This window comes from Hordeum vulgare, chromosome 7H (assembly GCF_904849725.1).
Source record: "Hordeum vulgare subsp. vulgare chromosome 7H, MorexV3_pseudomolecules_assembly, whole genome shotgun sequence".
NCBI classification, from domain to species: Eukaryota; Viridiplantae; Streptophyta; class Magnoliopsida; order Poales; family Poaceae; genus Hordeum; species Hordeum vulgare.
Window position 1 is genome coordinate 448,994,687 of NC_058524.1, and position 20,784 is coordinate 449,015,470.

Below are 20,784 nucleotides of genomic sequence, written 5' to 3' on the forward strand. Positions count from 1 at the left end.
CAGGCGGCCTACCTACATCTAAATAAGACCGCACGCCAAGTTTTAACCCAATCAGAATAAATTTTATATACACTTTTAAAACAAATATTTTAACGATGTCGTGGGCGCGTGCGAGTGTGGTCGGGTTCAAAACGGTCAACGACGAATACGGAGAGAACCAGCAACTAATAGCGGATGCACGTTTGAAAACTGGCGGCAATGGGATGCCAATGCAATGCAGATGATGTGCATGATGCGATGATGAGTGCAACTACCAAATAAATCGGACGAAGACAACGGGACAAAAGGGGAATCTTCTGGAGCGTCGGTCTCGGGCTGTCACAGAGTGGCAAGAGCCTAAGTTTTGGGATGCACAAGGCATCCCAAGCCATATTCAAGGATACCAAAGAGCCTAAGCTTGGGGATGCCCCGGAAGGCATCCCCTCTTTCGTCTTCAATCCATCGGTAAATTTACTTGGGGCTATATTTTTATTCACCACATGATATGTGTTTTGCTTGGAGCGTCTTGTATGCTATGAGTCTTTACTTTTTAGTTTTCCACAATCATCCTTGATGCACAAATCTTTTGAGAGAGACACGCTGAATCGTGAATTTATTAGAATACTCTTTGTGCTTCACTTATATCTTTTGATCTAGGCAATGTTTCTCTAGTGCTTCACTTATATCGTTTAGAGCACGGCGGTGTTGTGTTTTATAGAAATTATTAAACTCTCATACATCACTTATATTATTTTGGGAGTTCCTTAAACAGCATGGTAATTGGTCTAGCTTATGAATTTAGTCCTAATATAATGGGCATCCAAGAGGGATATAATAAAAACTTTCATATTAAGTGCATTGAATATGATGAGAAGTTTGATTCCTTGCATATAGTTTTGAGATATGAAGATCGTAATATGAGAGTCATGCTACTAAGTAATTGTGAATTAGAAGAAATACTTGCGTTAAAGCTTGTGATTCCCGTATCATTCACGTATGGTGAACCGTTATGTGATGAAGTCGGAGCATAATTTGTTTAATGATTGTCAACCTTTGTGTGGAGGTCGGGATCGCGCGATGGTTAACTCCTACCAACCCTTCCCCTAGGAGCATGCGTCTAATACTTTGCTTCGATAACTAATAGGCTTTTGCAATAAGAATGTGAGTTCTTTATGACTAATGTTGAGTCCATGGATTATACGCACTCTCACCCTTCCACCTTTGCTAGCCTCTCTAGTACCGCACAACTTTCGCCGGTACATTAAACCCACCTTCCTCAAAACAGCCACCATATATTTTTCCTCAAAATAGCCACCATACCTACCTATTATGGCATTTTCATAGCCATTCTGAGATATATTGCCATGCAACACCACCGTCTCGTTTTTTATGACACACACCATCACTTCCATATTGCTTATAGAGTCATACTTTGTTCTAGATATTGAGTTGTAATCTTTTGAGTTGTAATCAAATAAAAGTGTGATTTTTTTCATTATTAAAGCATTGTCCCATGTGTTAAAAGGATGATGGAATCTATGATTCCCTCACAAGTTGGGATGAGTCTCCGGACTTTACAAAAAAATAAAAGAGGCCAGCGAAGACCATAAAAAATAAAAGAGGCCAAAGAAGCCCACCAAAAAAAGAGAGAAAAAGAAAAAAAGGAAAAAATGAGAGAAAGAGAGAAGGGACAATGCTACTATCTTTTTCCACACTTGTGCTTCAAAGTAGCACCATGTTCTTCATAGAGAGTCTCCTGATTTGTCACTTTCATATAACTAGTGGAATTACATCTTTTGCACAACCACTTAGTTTCCTTTTTGAGCTTCCATACACTTATAGCTCTAGTGCATTTGTTGCATGGCAATCCCTACTCACTCACATTGATATCTATTGATGGGCATCTTCATAGCCCGTTGATATGCCTAGTTGATGTGAGACTATCTTCTCCTTTATTGCAACCTCCACCACACTCTATTCCACCTATTGTGCTATATCCATGGCTCACGCTCATGTATTGAGTGAGAGTTGAAAAGGTTTGAGAACATAAAAAGTGTGAAACAATTACTTGATTTTCATCGGGGTTGTGCATGATTTAGATACTTTTTGTGGTGAAGGTGGAGCATAGCGAGACCGTATTATTTTGTAGGGATAACTTTCTAAGACCATGTTATTTCGAAAGGAAGCAATTGCCTTATTAGTATGCTTGAAGTATTATTGTTTTTATGTCGATATTAGACTTTTGTTTTGAATCTTATGGAACTGAATATTCATGCCACAATAGAGAATATTACGTGGATAAATATGTTAGGTAGCATTCCACATCAAAAATTCTGTTTTTATCATTTACCTACTCGAGGACGAGGAGGAATTAAGCTTGGGGATGCTTGATACATCTCCAACGTATCTATAATTTTTTATTGTTCCATGCTATTATATTATCTGTTTTGGATGTTTTGTATGCATTTATATGTTGTTTTATATTATTTTGGGGACTAACCTATTAATCTAGAGCCTAGTGCCAGTTTTTGTTTTTTCCATGTTTTTGAGTATTGCAGATAAGGAATATTAAACGGAGTCCAAACGGAATAAAATCTACGGAATGATTTTTCTTGGGCCAGAAGAAATGCAGAAGACTTGGAGTAGGGGGCAGGGCATCTGCCAGGAGGCCACAAGCCTGTAGGGCGCGCCCTAGGGGGGTGGTCGCGCCCCTGGCTTGTGCGTCCCCTGCAGGTCTCCTAGCCATATTCTTTGGCCTATAAATTCCCAATTATTCCCGTATCGCAAAAAGAGAGGCACGAAAATACTTTTACGCCGCCGGGAGCCTGTGTTCCCGTGAGATTCAATCTGGGAGCCTTTTCCGGTAATCTGCTGGAGAGGGAATTGATCACGGAGGGCATCTACATCAACTCCATTGCCCCTCCGATGATGCGTGAGTAGTTCACCACAGACCTATGAGTCCATAGCTAGTAGCTAGATGGTTTCTTCTCTCTCTTTGATCTTCAATACCATGTTCTTCATGATCTTCATGGAATCTATCCGATGTAGTACTCTTTTGCGGTGTGTTTGTCGAGATCCGATGAATTGTGAGTTTATGTTCAAATTACCTATGAATCTCTTCTGAATACTTATATGCATGATTACATATCTTTGCAAGTCTCTTCGAATTATTGGTTTGGTTTGGCCAACTAGATTGGTAATTCTTGCAACGGGAGAAGTGCTTAGTTTTGGGTTCAATCTTGCGGTGTCCTCACCTAGTGACATAGTAGGAGTAGCGAGGCACGTATTGTATTGTTGCCATGAGGGATAAAAATATGGGGTTTTCATCATATTGCTTGAGTTTAACCCTCTACATCATGTCATATTACTTAATGCGTTACTCTATTCTTCATGAACTTAATACTCTAGATGCAGGCAGGAGTCGGTCGATGTGTGGAGTAATAGTAGTAGATGCAGAATCGTTTCGGTCTACTTGACATGGACGTGTTGACTATATGCATAATCATTGCCTTGGATATCTTCATAATTATTCGATTTTCTATCAATTGCTCGAGAGTAATTTGTTCACCCACCGTACTATTTTCCTTTATAAGAGAAGCCTCTAGTGAAACCTATGGCCCCTGGGTCTATTTTCCATATTATACTTTCAGATCTATAAACCAAAAATACCAAAAATTCCTTGTTGCAATTTATTTACTTTTGTTTCCTTAATCTTGTATATCTATCTCTATCAGATCTTATCCTTGCAAATAACTCTGAAGGGATTGACAACCCCTTTTTAGCGTTGGGTGCAAGTGTTTGATTGTTTGTGTAGGTACTATGATTGGGGCCTTGCTTGTTCCTCCTACTGGATTGATAACTTGGTTCTCAACAAACCGAGGGAAATACTTATCTACTTTGTTGCATCACCCTTTCCTCTTCAAGGGAAAACCAACGCAAGCTCAAGAGGTAGCACCTCCCTCGTTGGCGTGATGAAGATGGCCGCATCGTCCGCGTAAAGAGACGTACGAACCACAGGGCGCCGTCCCCTGATCTTATGCAAGAGGTTGTGTCTCGTAGCGGCATCCATGACCCCTTGGAGAGAGTCAATTGCTAGGATGAAGATGAGGGGGGAAACAGGGTCCCCTTGACTAAGACCGCGGTCGTGGAAAATGGGCGGCCCGACAACCTCCATTTAGGAGGACGCATGAAGAGGAAGTGCAAAGAAGAGTTGCCACCTAGTCCCGGAAGCGGTGACGGAAGCCCAAGCGGCGTAGTAGGTCAAGGATGTACTCCCACCGCACAGAGTCGAAGGCCTTCCATATGTCCAACTTGAAGAAAAGAGACAGGGTCTTATTTCGGTGGAGTCGCTTCGTAAGGTTTCTAACGTACATAAAGTTGTCGTGGATGCTTCTTTTCTTAATGAAAGCACTTTGCGGGTTGGAGACCAAGTTGTTCATAAAGGGAGAAAGACGGGTAGCCAGGACCTTGGCAATGATCTTTGCAATAGCGTGGATCAAGCTGATGGGTCTGAAATCCCCAATCTCCTTCGCTTCGTCTTTTTTGGCAATAGGACAATGTTGTCCGAGTTAAGCCAATGGAGGTTTGTCGTTTGTAGGCTACTGAACTCGTGAATAACAGACATGAGGTTGTCTTTGATAATGTACCAGCATTTCTTGAAAAAACTTCCGGTGAAGCCGCCGGCCCGGGGGCCTTGTCACCAAGCATAGCATCAATGGCCGCCTTAACCTCTTCTTTAGTGATGTCAGAATCGATCCCATGGAGGTCAACCATCGGCAGGTTAAGGCTATCCCAGTTTAGATCAGTCTTCCTGGGTGGGCCTCGTTGCAAGGTGCTAGTGAAATGATCATGGATGATTTCCTCTTTGGCCTTATGGTCCGTGGCCCATCCATTGTTCCTCTTCAGCCGGTGTATGTGGTTTTTTCTGCGTCTTGCGTTGACTCTCAAGTGGAAGAATTTTGTATTGGCATCACCCTCTTTGACGTTTGCAATCCGAGCACACTGCTTCTTTCTTGCCCTCTCAACCATCGCAAGACTCACGACCCGTCGCTTGAGACGGAACCGGAGATCTCTTTCGCCCGCCGACAGGGGCCTATAGTCTTGAGCCATGTCAAGGTGAAGAATGACAAATAGGGTCGTGTGTAGGTGCAACTTTGCTTTGGAGAATAAACCCCTACTCCATCTCGCGAGATACTTGTCGGCGAATTGAAGTTTATGGAAGAGTCGTTGGCAGGGCTCCACGTGTTGGCAAGGCTCCTCCCGTGCTTGTCGGACCCTGTCATGGAAGCCCGGGATACAACACCAAAAGTTCTCAAATTTGAAGCACATCGGTCGTGTGGGCCCTTGGTCATCTGCTAGCAGGAGGGGGCAATGATCGGACAACGAAGATGAGAATGCTTGAAGGACATGGCAGTCAAACTGAAAATAGAATCAAGCTTGTATAAGGTTGGGTTCTATCGCTCGTTACTCCAAATAAAGCAACAATTCTGCAAGTGGATTTCTTTGAGCTTACAGAAGTCCAAGACATTATGAAAGCGGTTGATGCGGTTTCGTGGGATTGACTGCAAGTCCCCACATACGTTTAGTACTTACCCGCGAGTGTTCGCGAACATGATTTTTGTGGGCTTGGCCGTGGGCGCCGCGGGCAGCCCACGTCCACCTACAGCCTGATCACAAGAACTGAACCATAAAGAAAGCTCCAAGGAGATTTGCCTCAAAACAAAAGCTCCAAGGAGATACAATATACTCTTTGGGTAAACTAATGTAGGACATTTAGACCCAGTTCTTTTGCTTAGCTTAAAAATAAGTTGCCTCTTCCCAGCTTAAAAAATAAACCACCTCAAATTTCTTAAGCTTTCTAAATTAGTTACTATTCATAACTAGTTCATAAACCCCAATGAGTAAGAGAGTCGGCTGATAAAAGCTGAGGAGGTGGCTTACATTTTAAGCCGTCAAAAGAACTGGCTCTAACAGACGTGTCCTATGGGAAGAACTACTTTGCCCCTTCTATTCTTCCTTCAGATTTGGGATCAACATTGAACCTTCCGAGTTATTAAAAGTTGAAAGAGTGATGTTTAAGATGTTTGTTGCCAATATGTGCTTCACAAAATAGGCTACACCAGTTATTTCATGCTCTTTTCCCCTTTCAATTTCTGAAGATCAGACCACCCCTACAATTTGCCCCGAATCATTTGGTGGCGAGCAATGTTGCAACTCACCCCTGCTAATGCAATTTATTTGCATTTGAAGAAACGGAGCAAGCACGAACGAAATGGTAATAGGCAGCATCATGTGCTCTTCAGTTCATATACAACAAGCTTACATAACACTAACAGCTCGAGTTAACTGAACTCGGACGTAGCCAAACATTTCTAATGATTACAAGTCCAGTATTCCGAATCATACACAAATTGTTATTTCAGTGATGACACCTCTCATCCAGCAAGGGAGCTATTTAGCCTGGCTCACCGGAAAGTAGACACCTTCAGCTGCAATCCAGACATTGTCGGGTCGCTTGTCGCCAACACCGCATACCTGCAAAGGCAGAAACAAGAATCCAATTGACCAACGATTCTATGTTCTTCGATTGTTGGAGAAGACCACCTAGAGTATCTGAGAATTCAACTGAACATCTGATAATATTCTCATGGACTCACCTCTTGCTGTCCACCTGCAATGCGGGTATACTTCCTGTCATGGCTGTGCAGATAGCCACCAGTGTCAACATGGCGCAACCGAATTTGTTGGTTTTGACGCCATGTTTTCCCACTGCCCTCAATCTCGAGCCTGGCATTGCCGCATTGGAATGGTAAGATGCAAGAGATCAGCTAGATTAAGGACTGGACCCGACAGCGGTTTGCACAAACATAATGTGCATGCAACACTTACATCCAATAGTCTCCTGTATCTGACTCACCCTCACCACCAAAGCAACTAACCTGAGATCAGAAGAATTCATGAATACATATTGAACATCATGATGTTCCAGGCAAAATGAACTAATATATATATAACTGAAGACAACAGCATTAGTTCTCTTTATAAAAAGATGTTCATTTGGCGAAGGGTGCAAACAAAAAAGTGCCACAAAATTGATTTTTTTGAAATAATTTTACTCATTATGATTATTTGTATGTGTCAAATAAGCCATAAAACATTTTTGAGTGTGTCAAATAGCTTACCACTCTATTGATTTGCACATATAGGTACTGACCGAAACGAGTGGGTACAGCACTACCGCGAACAGTGGATTCATGACAAGGTGATGTGTGTAGTAAACAACTTAATTTAGTTGAGTGACCCAAGCGCAAATAAGAAGGAAGGTAACCTATTCAACACACGCAAACAAATATAGTCACCCAAAGAGTAATTTACTCTTGAAATTAAGCAGTTTACACTTCATTTATATATGCTATAGTTGTTTTGACAATTCAAAACCAAAAGGAGTATCTGCCTAAATATAAAAGGACTGATTAATTTAATCCACGACTCCGTTAAATGGTGACATACCCCATATGTGGCCGTTGACCCACCACCAACTAACATAATAGGCCACTGAATCAGCAGATAGATCCATTTGTCACATCAATGATAATTACTCCACCAAACTTAACACGTAAGAGCTACTCCATCCGTTCCTAAATATAAGTCCTTCTAGAGATTCCACTAGAAGACTACACACGGATGTATATAGACATATTTTAGTGTGTAGATTCATTCATTTTGCTTCGTATGTAGACCCGCAGTGAAATCTCTTAAAGACTTATATTTAGGAACGGAGAGAGTTAATCGACACTAAAAATGTTTCTAGAATTAAAAGTAATAAAAGTTCTCTAATGGTACGAGGACCATGTCATGCATGACATGAAATTAGAAGAAAGCCACAAGAGTTGCTGACCTCCAGATTCCCTGTAATGGGAGAAGCATGCAGATGACTGTGCAACCACTTTCTAGTCCTCATATGTTGAAGCCGGACGATTGTTCCAGGTGTTATAGCATGACCTTGTTTTGCTGACGTATCCGGTTGAGGTCTCACAATCTGCATTCTCAAATATAATATAAAAATAAGTTGACAAGAAAAAGCTTGAGCTTGAGTCAGAACATATACCGCGAGTTATCAATTAATAAGGTAACAACAACAACAACAGCAGCAGCAACAACAACAACAACAACAACAAAGCCTTTAGTCCCAAACAAGTTGGGGTAGGCTAGAGGTGAAACTCATAAGATCTCGCGACCAACTCATGGTTCTGGTACATGGATAGCAAGCTTCCACACACCCCTGTCCATGGCTAGTTCTCTAGTAAAACTCCAGTCCTTCAAATTTCTCTTTACGGACTCCTCCCATGTCAGATTCGGTCTACCCCGACCTCTTCTGACATTATCGGCACGCTTTAGCCATTTGCTATGCACTGGAGCTTCTGAAGGACTGCGCTGAATATGCCCAAACCATCTCAGACGATGTTGGACAAGCTTCTCATCAATCGGCGCTACCCCAACTCTATCTCATATGTCATCATTCCTGACTTGGTCCTTCCATGTGTGGCCACACATCCATCTCAACATGCGTCAATTAGTATGGTAACAAACTACTAAAATATGTTCCACCATGAAATGGTAATAAGATAGAAACAAGAAGTCAAGAACTGTTATGTGAGGGCACATATGGTGTGTAGGCTAGGGCCCTGGCTGCACTACCCTCTGATCCGGCACTGGCTGAATCCAGAAGTGGCTAGAGTCCCTATCTCTGATCCGGCCATGGCCGAATCCAGAAGTGGCTAGAGTCTCTATCTTGTATCCCGAGTAATAATATTAGGTTGATTCCAGATTTGGATCCGGTGCAGAGTCCACTTTGTACCTCCTTCAAGTTGGCTTGGCAGACAAGTTATCCCTACTATATAAAGGGCTTCACCCTTGATCAACAACTCTATCAGAATTCCCAAGTATTACTTTCTATAGCAGGCCAATGGTAATTAGAGTACATTCCAACAACATACATCAATTTACTCTTAGCAAATGTTATGCTGAAACTTCATATGCCAAATTCCAATACATTACTAAAATGTGCACTGAACAAGCTTCATATGCGTTGAAAATGGCCAATAATCTCCAGGCAGTACCAGTTCTAGTGTAGAAGTATGTGTCCAAACACATGAAGGAAGGAAGGAAGGTGAAATGTGCTAAAAGCTAAAAGTCTTCACTAGTTAACTTCAGATGTAAGTGTACATTAACCACCCCACCCGCACCCTCACCCACGGAACTATGTCCAGAGTAAAATTCTGAGTAAGCGTCATCCAAATTTTGAAAAGTTGAAATCCCAAAAATTAATTAAAATATTAATAAGCAAGGGAATGATTCTGTACAAAATCAAAACATTGTGTGAAAAATAATAGGAAAGAGGAACAGATAAAATAATTAAAGGAAAAAGGAAAAGGTTCAGAAAAGGTGGGGACATTATAATATGGAAAATCTACGAGATCACTAAAATATAGTCATATAAGGCTAGTTCCATGCTTTATCTAATCACCGTCATAGGAAAAACCATCTCTTTGAACTTAATGGTGAGAATGGTCCTGTTCACTCCACTAAAGAGATGTTGGATATTGCCACCTCTTTTTATAAGAACCTTTTTAAATATGAACATAAACACAACATTTATCTGGGACCTTCCTTCTGGAAGGATCATGAGAAGGTGACTTCTGAGGAGAATGATACTCTTCAAAGAAATTTTTCTGAAGAGGAAATTAAGGAAGCCATTTTTAGTTCTTATGCACATGGGGCTCCAGGCCCAGATGGCCTCTCTTTTATATTCTATCAATCCTTTTGGGATTTGATTAAATCTGATTTTATGGCATTGGTCAAAGACTTTGAGGAAGGGAGGTTGGATATTTACAAATTGAACTTTGCTATTATTGTCCTCATTCCCAAAGAAGCTGATGCCAAGGACATGAAAAAGTTCAGACCTATTAGTCTTGGAAACTGTGTTGTTAAAATTATCACAAAAGCTATGACTTCTAGATTGTCTCCCATTGGGGATAGATTGATTTCACCTTGTTAGGAAGTATTAGTATTAGTCTAGGAGTCCTTATTAGTCTATTAGTATTAGTCTAGGAGTCCTTATTAGTCTATGTTTACTTTCCTTGCACCTCAAGTCATGTGTAATATATATATGCCCCTTGGCCTTCAATATAGATAAGTTGCTTTCCTAACATGGTATTAGAGCTTAGGTTCTTTTTCGCACGCGCAACTCGTGCTCTTCTCGATCCAATCTTCTAGCCGACGCGTTTTTTTTTCCCGTCGGTCTCGTTGGATCTCGTCCCGCCGCAAGGCTGCTCAATCTCGTGCCTCCAGGCCGATCCAGTCGAGTCCCTGCTCGTTCCAGGTGTGCCCCACCCCGCTACAGTCACCCGCCTGCCCCGATCCAGTCAACCGCCCGCCCTGGCGTCACGCACGGCTTCTGTCTCGAGGGCGTTGCTCAGCTCCCAGCCGCCCCGTCCTCTGGTTCCGCAGCCGTAAGCCAGATCGATCCGTCACTCCCGTGATCCAGCCGCCCCCGTCGAAGCTACTGGATCTCGAAGTCCCGACGAGACCCGCCACGATCCCGCTGCGGTGCTGGATCTCGAAGCCCCGGCCCGTCCCGATCCCAGCGGTTCCAGGCAACGTCACGACTGGAGGCCGCCGACTCCTCCCGACGCGACCCGCTGCGGTCCCGCTGCAGGTCGGACTCCACCCGCCGCGATTCTTGATCTGCTTCGATCCGGACTCCGCCGCTGTTTGGACTTGTTCCCGATTCGGATTCATCCGCGGGCCTTCTTCAAGTAGCCGGCTCCACTCGAAATTCCTCCTGAGATCGAACCAGGGTCCTGATTTCGTCGCCCCTGCTGCTGATTTCGCAAGATCCAGCGCTGCTCTCGTCCTCCCGTTGCAGCGCCCGCCAGCCGCCGCCCTGATCCGTCCTAATCTCGATTGGATCCAGCTTGCTACTGCTGATTCCTAAAAAAAAAAAAGTCTTCATCATCAGGCTACATTGTTGTTCCTCGTTGTTCGGTGATCTTCGATGGTACTAACTACACCGAGTTCACTGGCTTTATGCGCATTCACATGCGTGGCATCCGTCTCTGGGGTGTTCTTTCTGGTGAGGTCTGCTATCCGCCATGCCCGGTTCCTCCCGTGGCTCCCCCTCCGCCGACCCCATCGGCTCTTCCTGCGAATGCTTCTCAGGCCGCAAAGGACACGGCTAAGCTTGCTGATGAGGTCGCTATCCGTGCTTATGATGAGAAGGTTTTGGCTTATGAGGAGGCTCTTCAGACGTATCATGGTACTCTGTCTGCTTACACCCAGTGGCTTGATGATGATGCTCGTGCTGCAGCTGTTCTCACTGCTAGCGTTCTGCCTCAGTTTGCCTCTGAGTTTTTGGGCCTTCCTACTGCCTTTGAGATGTGGACTCGCCTTCGTCAGCGCTATGCGCCCTCTGGTGATGCCTTATACCTCTCTGTGGTTCGTCAGGAGCATGCTCTTCAACAGGGTGACTCCACCGTTGATGACTTCTATGCACAGAGTTCTTCTATCTGGCGACAGCTCGATTCTCTCTGTACCGCTGGTTGTCGTACTTGCCCCTGTTGCTAGGCTGTCCAGACCAACTTGGAGTTTCATCGCGTCTACGAGTTCCTGTCTCGGCTCCGTAAGGAGTTTGAGCATCGGCGTGCTCAACTGTTTGCTCGTGGCCGTATTTCTCTCATGGAGGCGCTTTCTGAGATTCGTGCTGAGGAGACTCGCTTACGTGGTGCTGGTTTGCTGGAGGTTCCCTCGGTGCTCGCTGCTCGGGCTACTTCTACGCCCTCAGCTGCACTGACCCCTTCTCACTCGAGTGCTCCGCCGCTCTTGCCCAGTCCTTCTGGAGGCTCGGGTCGCCCCCGTCCACATTGTGGCTACTGCAACAAAGATGGTCATATTGAGTCCCACTGCTACACGAAGCAGAACCACTTGCGCCAGGCAAAATCATCATCTACCGAGACTTCGTCATCTACCTCGACAGCTTCAGCCATCGCTTTGACTGAGCAAGATATTCTGCTACTTAAGCGTCTGCTCGCTACTTCAGGTTCTTCCTCGACGGGTACTGCTGGTATTCTGACTCGGGCTTCCCGCACTGAGCAACCATCTCCTACACAGTCAGGACCGTCTCATGCACACTCTGGTTGGCATTGGCCTTCGCCGCCATGATATTATTTTTTCTCTTCTGCTGCCATCATCCCTAATCTAGTGCTTTCTAGTTTTCTAGTTTTCTATATTTTCCGTTGCGTCCACCAAATCCGTTCATATTTTGTGTTTTCTCATGCCATGCGAGTCCACCATACCTTAGTCCGTCAGCCTTTCTCGGGTCCTGATCCTTTATATGCAACTTTTGTGGCCTCCTTGCCATTGTTGTTTTCTATAGGATTTTCTAGACTTCTTTTGCATTGTCGATCTACGTCCATCGTGCCTTAACTGCCGAGTTTCTTTCGTCAACGGTTGTCGTGGACTATGATTTTCTGCACAATGCTTTATTCTCTGATGCGCCATCTTCTTTTGACAACCCATCTTCTCTTGATACTTATGTTGTATCTTCAAGTGATGCGGTGTCTTCCTCTGATGTGCCATCTCTTTGGTGTCTTCCTCTTGATGTGCAATCTTCTTTTGACGACCCATCTTCTCTTGATACTTATCTTGTATCTTCAAGTGATGCGGTGTCTACCTCTGATGTGCCATCTCTTCGTTCTCTCCTTCGGCGACTCAACAAGTTTTGAAGACTCTTCATGCTACGACGACACTCTCAAGACGCGGATTTGGATTATCATTGTTTTTTAGTATTACACTTCTTCAAATGCAATGCTATTGCATACGCTTTGCATTTGAGGGGGGGGGGGGGTTAGGAAGTATTAGTATTAGTCTAGGAGTCCTTATTAGTCTATTAGTATTAGTCTAGGAGTCCTTATTAGTCTATGTTTACTTTCCTTGCACCTCAAGTCATGTGTAATATATATATGCCCCTTGGCCTTCAATATAGATAAGTTGCTTTCCTAACACACCTAACCAAACTGCTTTCATCAAAGGGAGATTCATCTTGGAAAGTGTGGTACTGGCCCATGAGATTATTCATGAAGTAAAGCGTTCTAAAACCCAAGGGCTTGTACTCAAATTAGATTATGAAAAAGCGTATGATAGAGTTAGCTGGGACTTCCTATTTGAGATGTTAGAATCAAGGGGTTTTGGTCTTAGATGGATCTCTTGGATCAAAAGTGTTCTATTGAAAGGTACTTTTAGTGTCCGGATTAACGATGTGACTGGCCCATATTTTGTGGGAGGTAAAGGCCTTAAACAAGGTGACCCTCTCTCTCCCCTTCTCTTCAATTTGGTAGCTGATGTTTTCACCAAAATGCTAGCTAAAGCAGCTGATCAGAACCTGATTTCTGGGCTTCTGCCGCATGCGATCGAAGGGGGTGTTACTAGCCTTCAATATGCTGATGACAACCTTCTCTTCCTTGAGAATTCTTGTGAGAAAGCTAAAAAATTTAAATGGATTTTGTCATGCTTTGAAAATCTCTCTGGCATGAAAATCAATTTCCACAAGAGTGATTTGCTTACTATAAACATTGGGGAGGAAGAGGCCAAGCTTTTTGCCCAAATTATCAGTTGCAAAATGGGATCCTTTCCTATTAAATACTTGGGAGTGCCTCTGCACTATGATAAACTGTCCAGGGAGGATCTCCAACCTATTATAGATAGAATTATTCGATGCATCTCTGGCTGGCTGGGCAAGCATCTTTCTTATAGAGGGAAACTGATTCTTCTCTGCGCTTGCATTGTAAGTATCCCTGCCTATTTAATGGCGGTGATCAAATTTCCAAAATGGGCCATTGAGGCTATCAATAGTCAAATGGCTCATTTTTTCTGGGGTAATATGGGGGATCAACACAAATACCATCTTGCTAATTGGGGGATGATCACCAGGAAAAAGTCTTTTGGGGGCCTGGGGGTGCCTAATCTTAGGGATTTCAACATGGCTCTTTTGGCCTCTTGGGGGAAAAGATTCTTTGACAATCAGAACAAAAGCTGGAAAGATCTCATTTCTTTTAAGTATAACACTAATTCTCCAAATATCCTTTGGTCTAAACCTGAAAATGGTTCTTCCTTTTGGAAAGGTGTAACTGGAGCACTTAATGCTTCCAAAACCTTTTTGTAGATGGAAAATTGGGAATGGCAAGCAGGTTAAATTTTGGACTGACATTTGGGTTGGGGATTGTTCCCTGATGGTACAGTTCTGGGACTTGTTCCACATCTATAACCAACCTGATTGTACCATTTCCCAAGTTTGGGATGGTAATGAACTTAAATTGTCTTTTAGAAGGTGTGTTGATACCAGGGGGATGGACAAATGGATGCAACTAATTGATACTATTAAAACTATACCTTTATCTGATTCTGAGGATATCCCTGTGTGGATGCTTGAACCGAAAGGAATTTATTCTGTTAGGTCCTTTTATCATGTTATTAACTATGGTGGGGTTGATCATGTTATTGGGGACAAGCTGTGGAAAATCCTTTGTCCCCAAAACATTCATGTTTTTCTTTGGCTGTGTATGCATAACAAAGTCCTCACAAGAGACAACTTAGCTAAACGGAGAAATGTGGAGGACCCTTCTTGCTTGTTTTGCTCTGAACCAGAATCTGTCCATCATCTTTTCTTTGAGTGTTTGGTAGCTAGATGCTTATGGGAGTTATTTGAGGAAGTATATCACATCAATATTCCCCTGTTTTAGTGATCTATTTGCCTTGTGGCTGGTTTGTAAAAAGAAACCTATTCCTAACATGGTTATGGCTGCCTCCTTGTGGAGTATTTGGCGACTGAGAAACGAATTTTGTTTCCAGGGTCGAACATGGAAAGGGTTGAACTGCGTGCTCATGAAGCTAAAGTGTTTTCTGCATCAATGGTCTGTTCTCTGCGACGTCACACAGGAACTGGTGCTACGTCAATTCATCACCAAGCTGGATAAGACTAGGGGGGAACTTCTACGCATCGCCTGGTGAAGTGGCTGGTCCAAAACCTGTGTGCTTTCCTGATATCTGTTTTTAGTGCTTCGTACTTTGGCGGTTTGACCTCTGGAGATGAGGCTGTAATTTCTATTTCTTTTGGTCTGTAGTTTGGAGTTCTTCGATCTATTTTACTAGCTATTAGTCTTTGCTTGGAGTTTATCAGGACATGTCCTTTTGGTCGTGCCTATTATGTATGGTTATGCTCTGCTTCGTTATATAAGATGGGGCAGGGAGGAAAACCCCTTTCTTTCCAAAAAAAAAAAAAAAAAAAAAAAAAAAAAACATGTTAATTCCATTGTATAATATTCCCTTCCATATTAATTCTTATTTTTGGATCATTTACCCCTTTCTCTGAAGTTCTCATATTGCTTTGTTTACTGATTTGTTGAAATTCTTACTCTAATTTTGCAGATTGGCAGACAGGGTGTTCCAGGATGCGAGCAAGGCTCGGAGTTGCTCGGTAATCAGCTTAAGCTGCTGAATGATGGTCGTCGGCTTGCCGTCGCCGTGCGCCATGGCAGAGTGGTGGTCAGCTCAGTAGCTCACGGATCAATTTGTTATGGGCTAGTTTTCGATGGAGTTCGTGTGGGGAGCAAAGAAGGTTGTACATCTCAGGTCTCGACCTGATGGGGTAACGTGATAACTTGTGCTCACCTTCGTGCGTTAGAAGGAGTCAAGGCAGAAGCTGAGTCTGCTTTGGGGAAGGCATTTGTACACATGGGCTGCCTCTTATATTAGGCTAGAGCCGAGCTAACCTAGGAAACAGTAACTGACTAAGATAGTCTGTATCTTACAGGGGTATTGCATACTTATTTTAAACTACTGTTTCCTAACCTTCAGTCAGGACTCTTGACCAGCTTTCATCTGAACGCTGTTTACTGCCTAGGCTTCTGATTTACTGCTGCTGCTCCTAATGCGCTATAGAACTGCTGCTGCCATCAATTTTCTTGCAGCACCTCTGGTATGTGTGGGCCCCAAAAGGAGTCTACAACAACTTATCTCTTAGCTTTATACCTCCAACACAAGTTTGCTCATGCAAGGTTGCAATTCTTGAACATGACCAGCCTTCCATAGCCTTAATATAGATTTATGGCAATGACTGGCTGAAAAGTGGAACTGAAACAACTTAAAAGTTATGCTGTGTTTCAAAATGTTCGCATTATGTTTGGGGTAGGGCAGTACTGAACATTTTTTTCTATTTCGTTAATGTTAATCTTTCTGACAACGAGTACTCTAAGCTGGTTTGTTTAACCTACGCAGCTAAGCACTCTTAGCCCAAAGCATATACTATCTCCATTCACTTCTAACTATGGAAACTTAAGAGAACTTTTCGCACTTTTTTGAACAAGTGAACGCAGTATGGTATTGAATACTTAGATTAGTCCATTCATAATCAGAGCCTTCTTCAACAAAATTCTTGAATAATAGTCTACTTTGTGCAGACATGCTCTCAGCTAGACAGAAGAGAAGGTCCATGTCAGTTGGTCACGTACCACATTTGAGGTATGAAGTATGAACATGCTTTATTTTAGTTCATTTTCTAAATGTTCATGTGTTATATCTACATTTTATTACATAATCCGTAATCAAATTGCCAACTTCAAAAGGAATTTGAAATTATTTACTTAGGGCCCGTTTGGAACTCCTCGGGCTACGCTCCGCCAACTCTGTGTGTGGAGCAGGCTCGAATGCTGCAGCTGTGAAAGTAGCTCCACGAAACTATGTTGTACCGCAGTGCAAATCGGAGAAGCTGGGAAGTCGCAGCGGAATCCTAAAGAACACGGAGTTGGCCTAAATTATAACCCACTGATAAGTAAAAAATGACCTGTTCATTAGAGTCGGGAAAGTTACGCATATCTGCCTCCAAACAGGTCAAACCGGTCTCCAGAGAAGCCGGCATCAATGATGCAAAGCTAGAACTGAGGATTTGACGAGGCAACATGAATTTTAAACAGGCCCTTAATAAGCTTAGTTCTGTGCGAGAAACCATGTCAAAGACAGACTGTCCACCGACATGCAAGTAAGTGCTGGACAGATTCTATGAGCGATACCTGTAAATCAGCAATAACTAACAGCCGCAAAAAGAATGGAGTTACAGAACGAATGAATGTGCAAAAAAAGACAGAAAGCAGGGGTGGAGCTACTCGGAGCTTCCCTGGTGACCAGGGTCAAATTTTATTTATTAGTGATTAGGTGTTGTTGTTTGCCTGTGCACCAATTTAAACTGACAGAGGTGCATTAGGTTGGAGAACAAACACACAGAAGCCTTGTTTTGAGCATGGCATTGTGGACTGTGGCCTTTTGGCAGGGTTTGCTGTGGCTGGGCATCAAGCCATCAACCGGGAGATGGAAGTGCAGGAGCTGGAGAGCAACAAATCGATCTTCCACCCCCTTGATCAATCAAGCACGTCGTCATACAAACAGGCGACCGATCGATGGACCACGGCGGACGGCCAATGCTGTGCCCATTCCTCCAGCTGCCCAGCTCAAGGTATCATGCGTAGATATCCCAAAATGTCAATTCTCGGGTTAGGAAGTGCAAATCGTCCTTCTAGACTGTCTAAGTTCTTTATTTTTAATTCTCTGTACAAGATTGCGAAGCGGAGATTTCAGTTTAGTTATTAGTCTTTGTCCCTCTCAAAAAGAAATCTATGTCAAATGTGCATAGGCACCGGCGCACGGCGGAGCCTATGCCAGCCCCACAAGACAGGAGATGGCCAACACTGCGCCGGTCTATCAACACGGCGATCAAGCAGCCCTAGCGCGGTACCTTTTTACCTTTTTCCTTTGTTATTTGGTAAAGTTGTTCATTCTCAGTTCTTGCCATTATTTGTCTGAGGTATTGCCAGTACCCAGTAGATTAAACCATATTCAGATAATAATAGTTTTGGCAAAATGTGGGGCATTGGCTATGGGTTTAACTCCTAATTAGGGTATACTACTTCGATCGGCTGAGTTATTTTCCAAGCATATTAATTTGGAAACGCATAACATCTTTTCCATGTATATTAATTGGAACCGCATAACATCTTTTCCAAGTAACTTCATAAAGCATTTTGATATGTATTTTTCTGTATCTACACATCTTCTGCTATTATGTCTGATAATCCATGCTAGGAGTCACAAAACACATTTTATCTAGCACACTTTTTCGGTTATGTCCTTATTAGATCATTATGTGGACTGTAGTTTTTTGTGGTGATGCTGCTAGACTTAGATGTTGTTAGGTGGCGTGTGTTTGGTGCTACAGGGTTTTTACCCCGTGGTCGGAGGTTACGATTGCGAGCCTTTGCCAAAGGGTTTCCCTGTAGTGCCTGAACTCGCTTTTTCCCTTTCCCTTTGCATCTTTCTTTTTATTTTTCAGACATTCGGAAACTATCTGTATTTTCGTTATCTTGATAATGGGATGGTGATTAGCCCGATTCAGAAAATAAATCTAGCACACTTTTTCTTTAAAAAATTAAGCAATGTTAAAGCGGTGCATCAGGGTAACTTTTCCAGCTCCACCCCTGACAGAGAGGACAAGTAACTGAGGAAACCAGATTAAAATACTCGCATGCTAAGTGACCTGGAATGGTCTTTCCATTCCAGGTTAACAGCGCCGTGTTGGAAGTTGGGAAAAAACTACTCCCTCCGTCCGGAAATACTTGTCCTAGAAATGCATGTATCTAGACTTATTTTAGTTATAGATGCATCCATTTTATTCATTTTTAGGACAAGTATTTCCGGACGGAGGGAGTATAAATCTACTAAACACATAATTTTGCTACGGCCTTGCGCCTTAGTTCAAGTCAGTTTTGATTGATGCAGCGCTAGAGAGTAGAGAGAGATACATACCCAGTAGCTGTTAGCGTCATCCACATTGGGGAAGCTGGTGACCGACTGCTGGCCGCTACCAGATCCATACGGCACGTCGTGGGAATGCAGCCGAAACTTGGTCCTCTCATGCATCAACTTGATCACTGATCCGTAGGAAATCTAACAAGGAATCGGAGAAACAATCGCATCACTAATCCGATCCATGGTGTTCCCAGTTCCAAACACAGAACACTAATCAGCGTAACGCCCTAACCCAGCCATCCCAAATCGCAACCGTACAAGGAGGGAGCCGGCAATTAATTACCCACCTCGACAGCGGTGTCCAGGTCAGCGGCGTAGGATTGCGACGGCGACGCCTCGGGGAGGTCGAGGCCGAGGTAGAGCAGAAGCGCGAGCGCGAACGACGCGGCGGCCATCCCGAGCAGCAGTGCCAGGAACCAGGTTCTCTGCCAGAACGGCGCCGCCTCCTCCTCTTCCTCCCGCTCACCGCGGCGCCTTATTCGCTCGCGCGCGAGGGCGCCGGCGAGGCTGGTGGTCGCTGCCTCCGACGGCTTCGCCTCGGCGGAGGCGGTCTTGCGGCGGGAGAGGACCGGCGCCTGGGGCGTGGGCGGCGCCACCGCGGCGTGTCGACGGGACAGCGAAGGGAAGCTTCCAGAAGGTTCGCCCGTACGCCGCGGTGAACTCTCAGGTTGCAAGGAGCAGGCGAATTGCGCGGCGTTCGTATTTGTGAGTGCTTGTTTTTCGTTTACCTTTCTGTTTGAAGGACCAGAGAGGAAGCTCCTCCGGTTTCTCGAGGCCACGTCATGGCAGGGGATGCCTGGCGAATGGGAGGCGTCAGCGTGGCAGTTATGGTGATATGGCCAAACGTCATTGGTTCAATAATCTGGTCCTCGTGGCAACGGCTTCGTGGAGGAGGGAGGGGTTTGAGTCGACTCTGCTGGTCTGGTCTGGTCTGCCGGTCAACATATGGTCTGCTTTGACGAACGGAGGGGCTACATTTTTTCTCTTGGGTCTAATCCGAGGGGCTACACCTACACTATCAAGTATATATACATCTAAAAAAGATGAAAAAAAGAAGTGTCTGTTTGAAGGCATCCGTCCAAAACAGGTGTCTGTTGGCAATAAATAGAGAGAGAAGAGACATGACTGTTCGGGATTGGACATCATTTGCTAATTAATTTCTAACACTCCTCCTTGTACAACATCGTTCCTCGAATGTTTCATTGTTGAAAGCTTCTTGCATATAGATCTTCTATCTTGAGAAATCTTTCATATAATCTTGAGAGTCTTCCCTAAAAACCCTGTGGGGAAAATATAAGGAGAATATAATAGATATGTTGCTGAAACTCCTTTAAATCCAGTGGAGAAAACAAGAAAAAAATGATGCAACATATGATGATTATTGTCTCTTGATAACTCATATGAGAAAAACCTTTGAAGAAGGAGAAAACTCATCGATAAGTTTAGAGAACGATTAATATGTCTTGAGTACTTTCTTTTAAAATCCTGATAGAGAAAATAGAAAGTATGTCATATGATCTTTGAAAAGATATTGCCTCACTAAAAACCATCACGAGAAACTTTGAGAGAAAACTCATAAGGGAAAATAGTGCAATCATACATGCCACTGAAAACTTCTTTAAAACCCGGTGAGAAAAATACCAGGAGAAAATGATGTGGCATATAAAGACACTTGTGTTTATGTTGTCTCGTTAAAAAACTTTATGAGAAACCATTAGAGGAAAACTCATCAAGGGAAAATAGTACAATATATGCAATCTGATGATTGTTAATAGGTTATATTTTGGGAGATTACTCTTCCTAAACTTTGCAAATATGGAGCATGTCTCATACCAATTCCATTGACATGAACATGAGATTGTGTATAATCCGTTGGATTATAACAAAAAAAAATTT

At 43.5% G+C, this 20,784-nt stretch overlaps 1 protein-coding gene across 1 annotated transcript; it reads right to left on the bottom strand.

The window, feature by feature from the left end:
- Positions 1–6,237: 6,237 nt before the first annotated feature.
- Positions 6,238–19,609, bottom strand: LOC123410559 (stromal cell-derived factor 2-like protein). The gene is made up of 6 exons (XM_045103501.1): positions 19,176–19,609; positions 18,886–19,026; positions 7,877–8,017; positions 6,868–6,917; positions 6,636–6,765; positions 6,238–6,513 (listed from the first exon to the last, which is right to left on the bottom strand). The coding sequence occupies exons 1-6, from the start codon at positions 19,281–19,283 to the stop codon at positions 6,430–6,432; spliced, it is 654 nt and encodes a 217-aa protein (XP_044959436.1). The 5' UTR covers positions 19,284–19,609; the 3' UTR covers positions 6,238–6,429.
- Between the last annotated feature and the right edge of the window lie 1,175 nt (positions 19,610–20,784).

Excerpts from the sequence above, each read along its gene's own strand:
- LOC123410559 (XM_045103501.1), bottom strand. The coding sequence starts at position 19,283 with ATGGCCGCCGCGTCGTTCGCGCTCGCGCTTCTGCTCTACCTCGGCCTC. Across the intron at positions 6,918-7,876 it reads CCATTACAGGGAATCTGGAG|GTTAGTTGCTTTGGTGGTGA; the intron begins GTCAGCAACTCT and ends TTCTGATCTCAG. Across the intron at positions 6,514-6,635 it reads TTGCAGGTGGACAGCAAGAG|GTATGCGGTGTTGGCGACAA; the intron begins GTGAGTCCATGA and ends CTGCCTTTGCAG.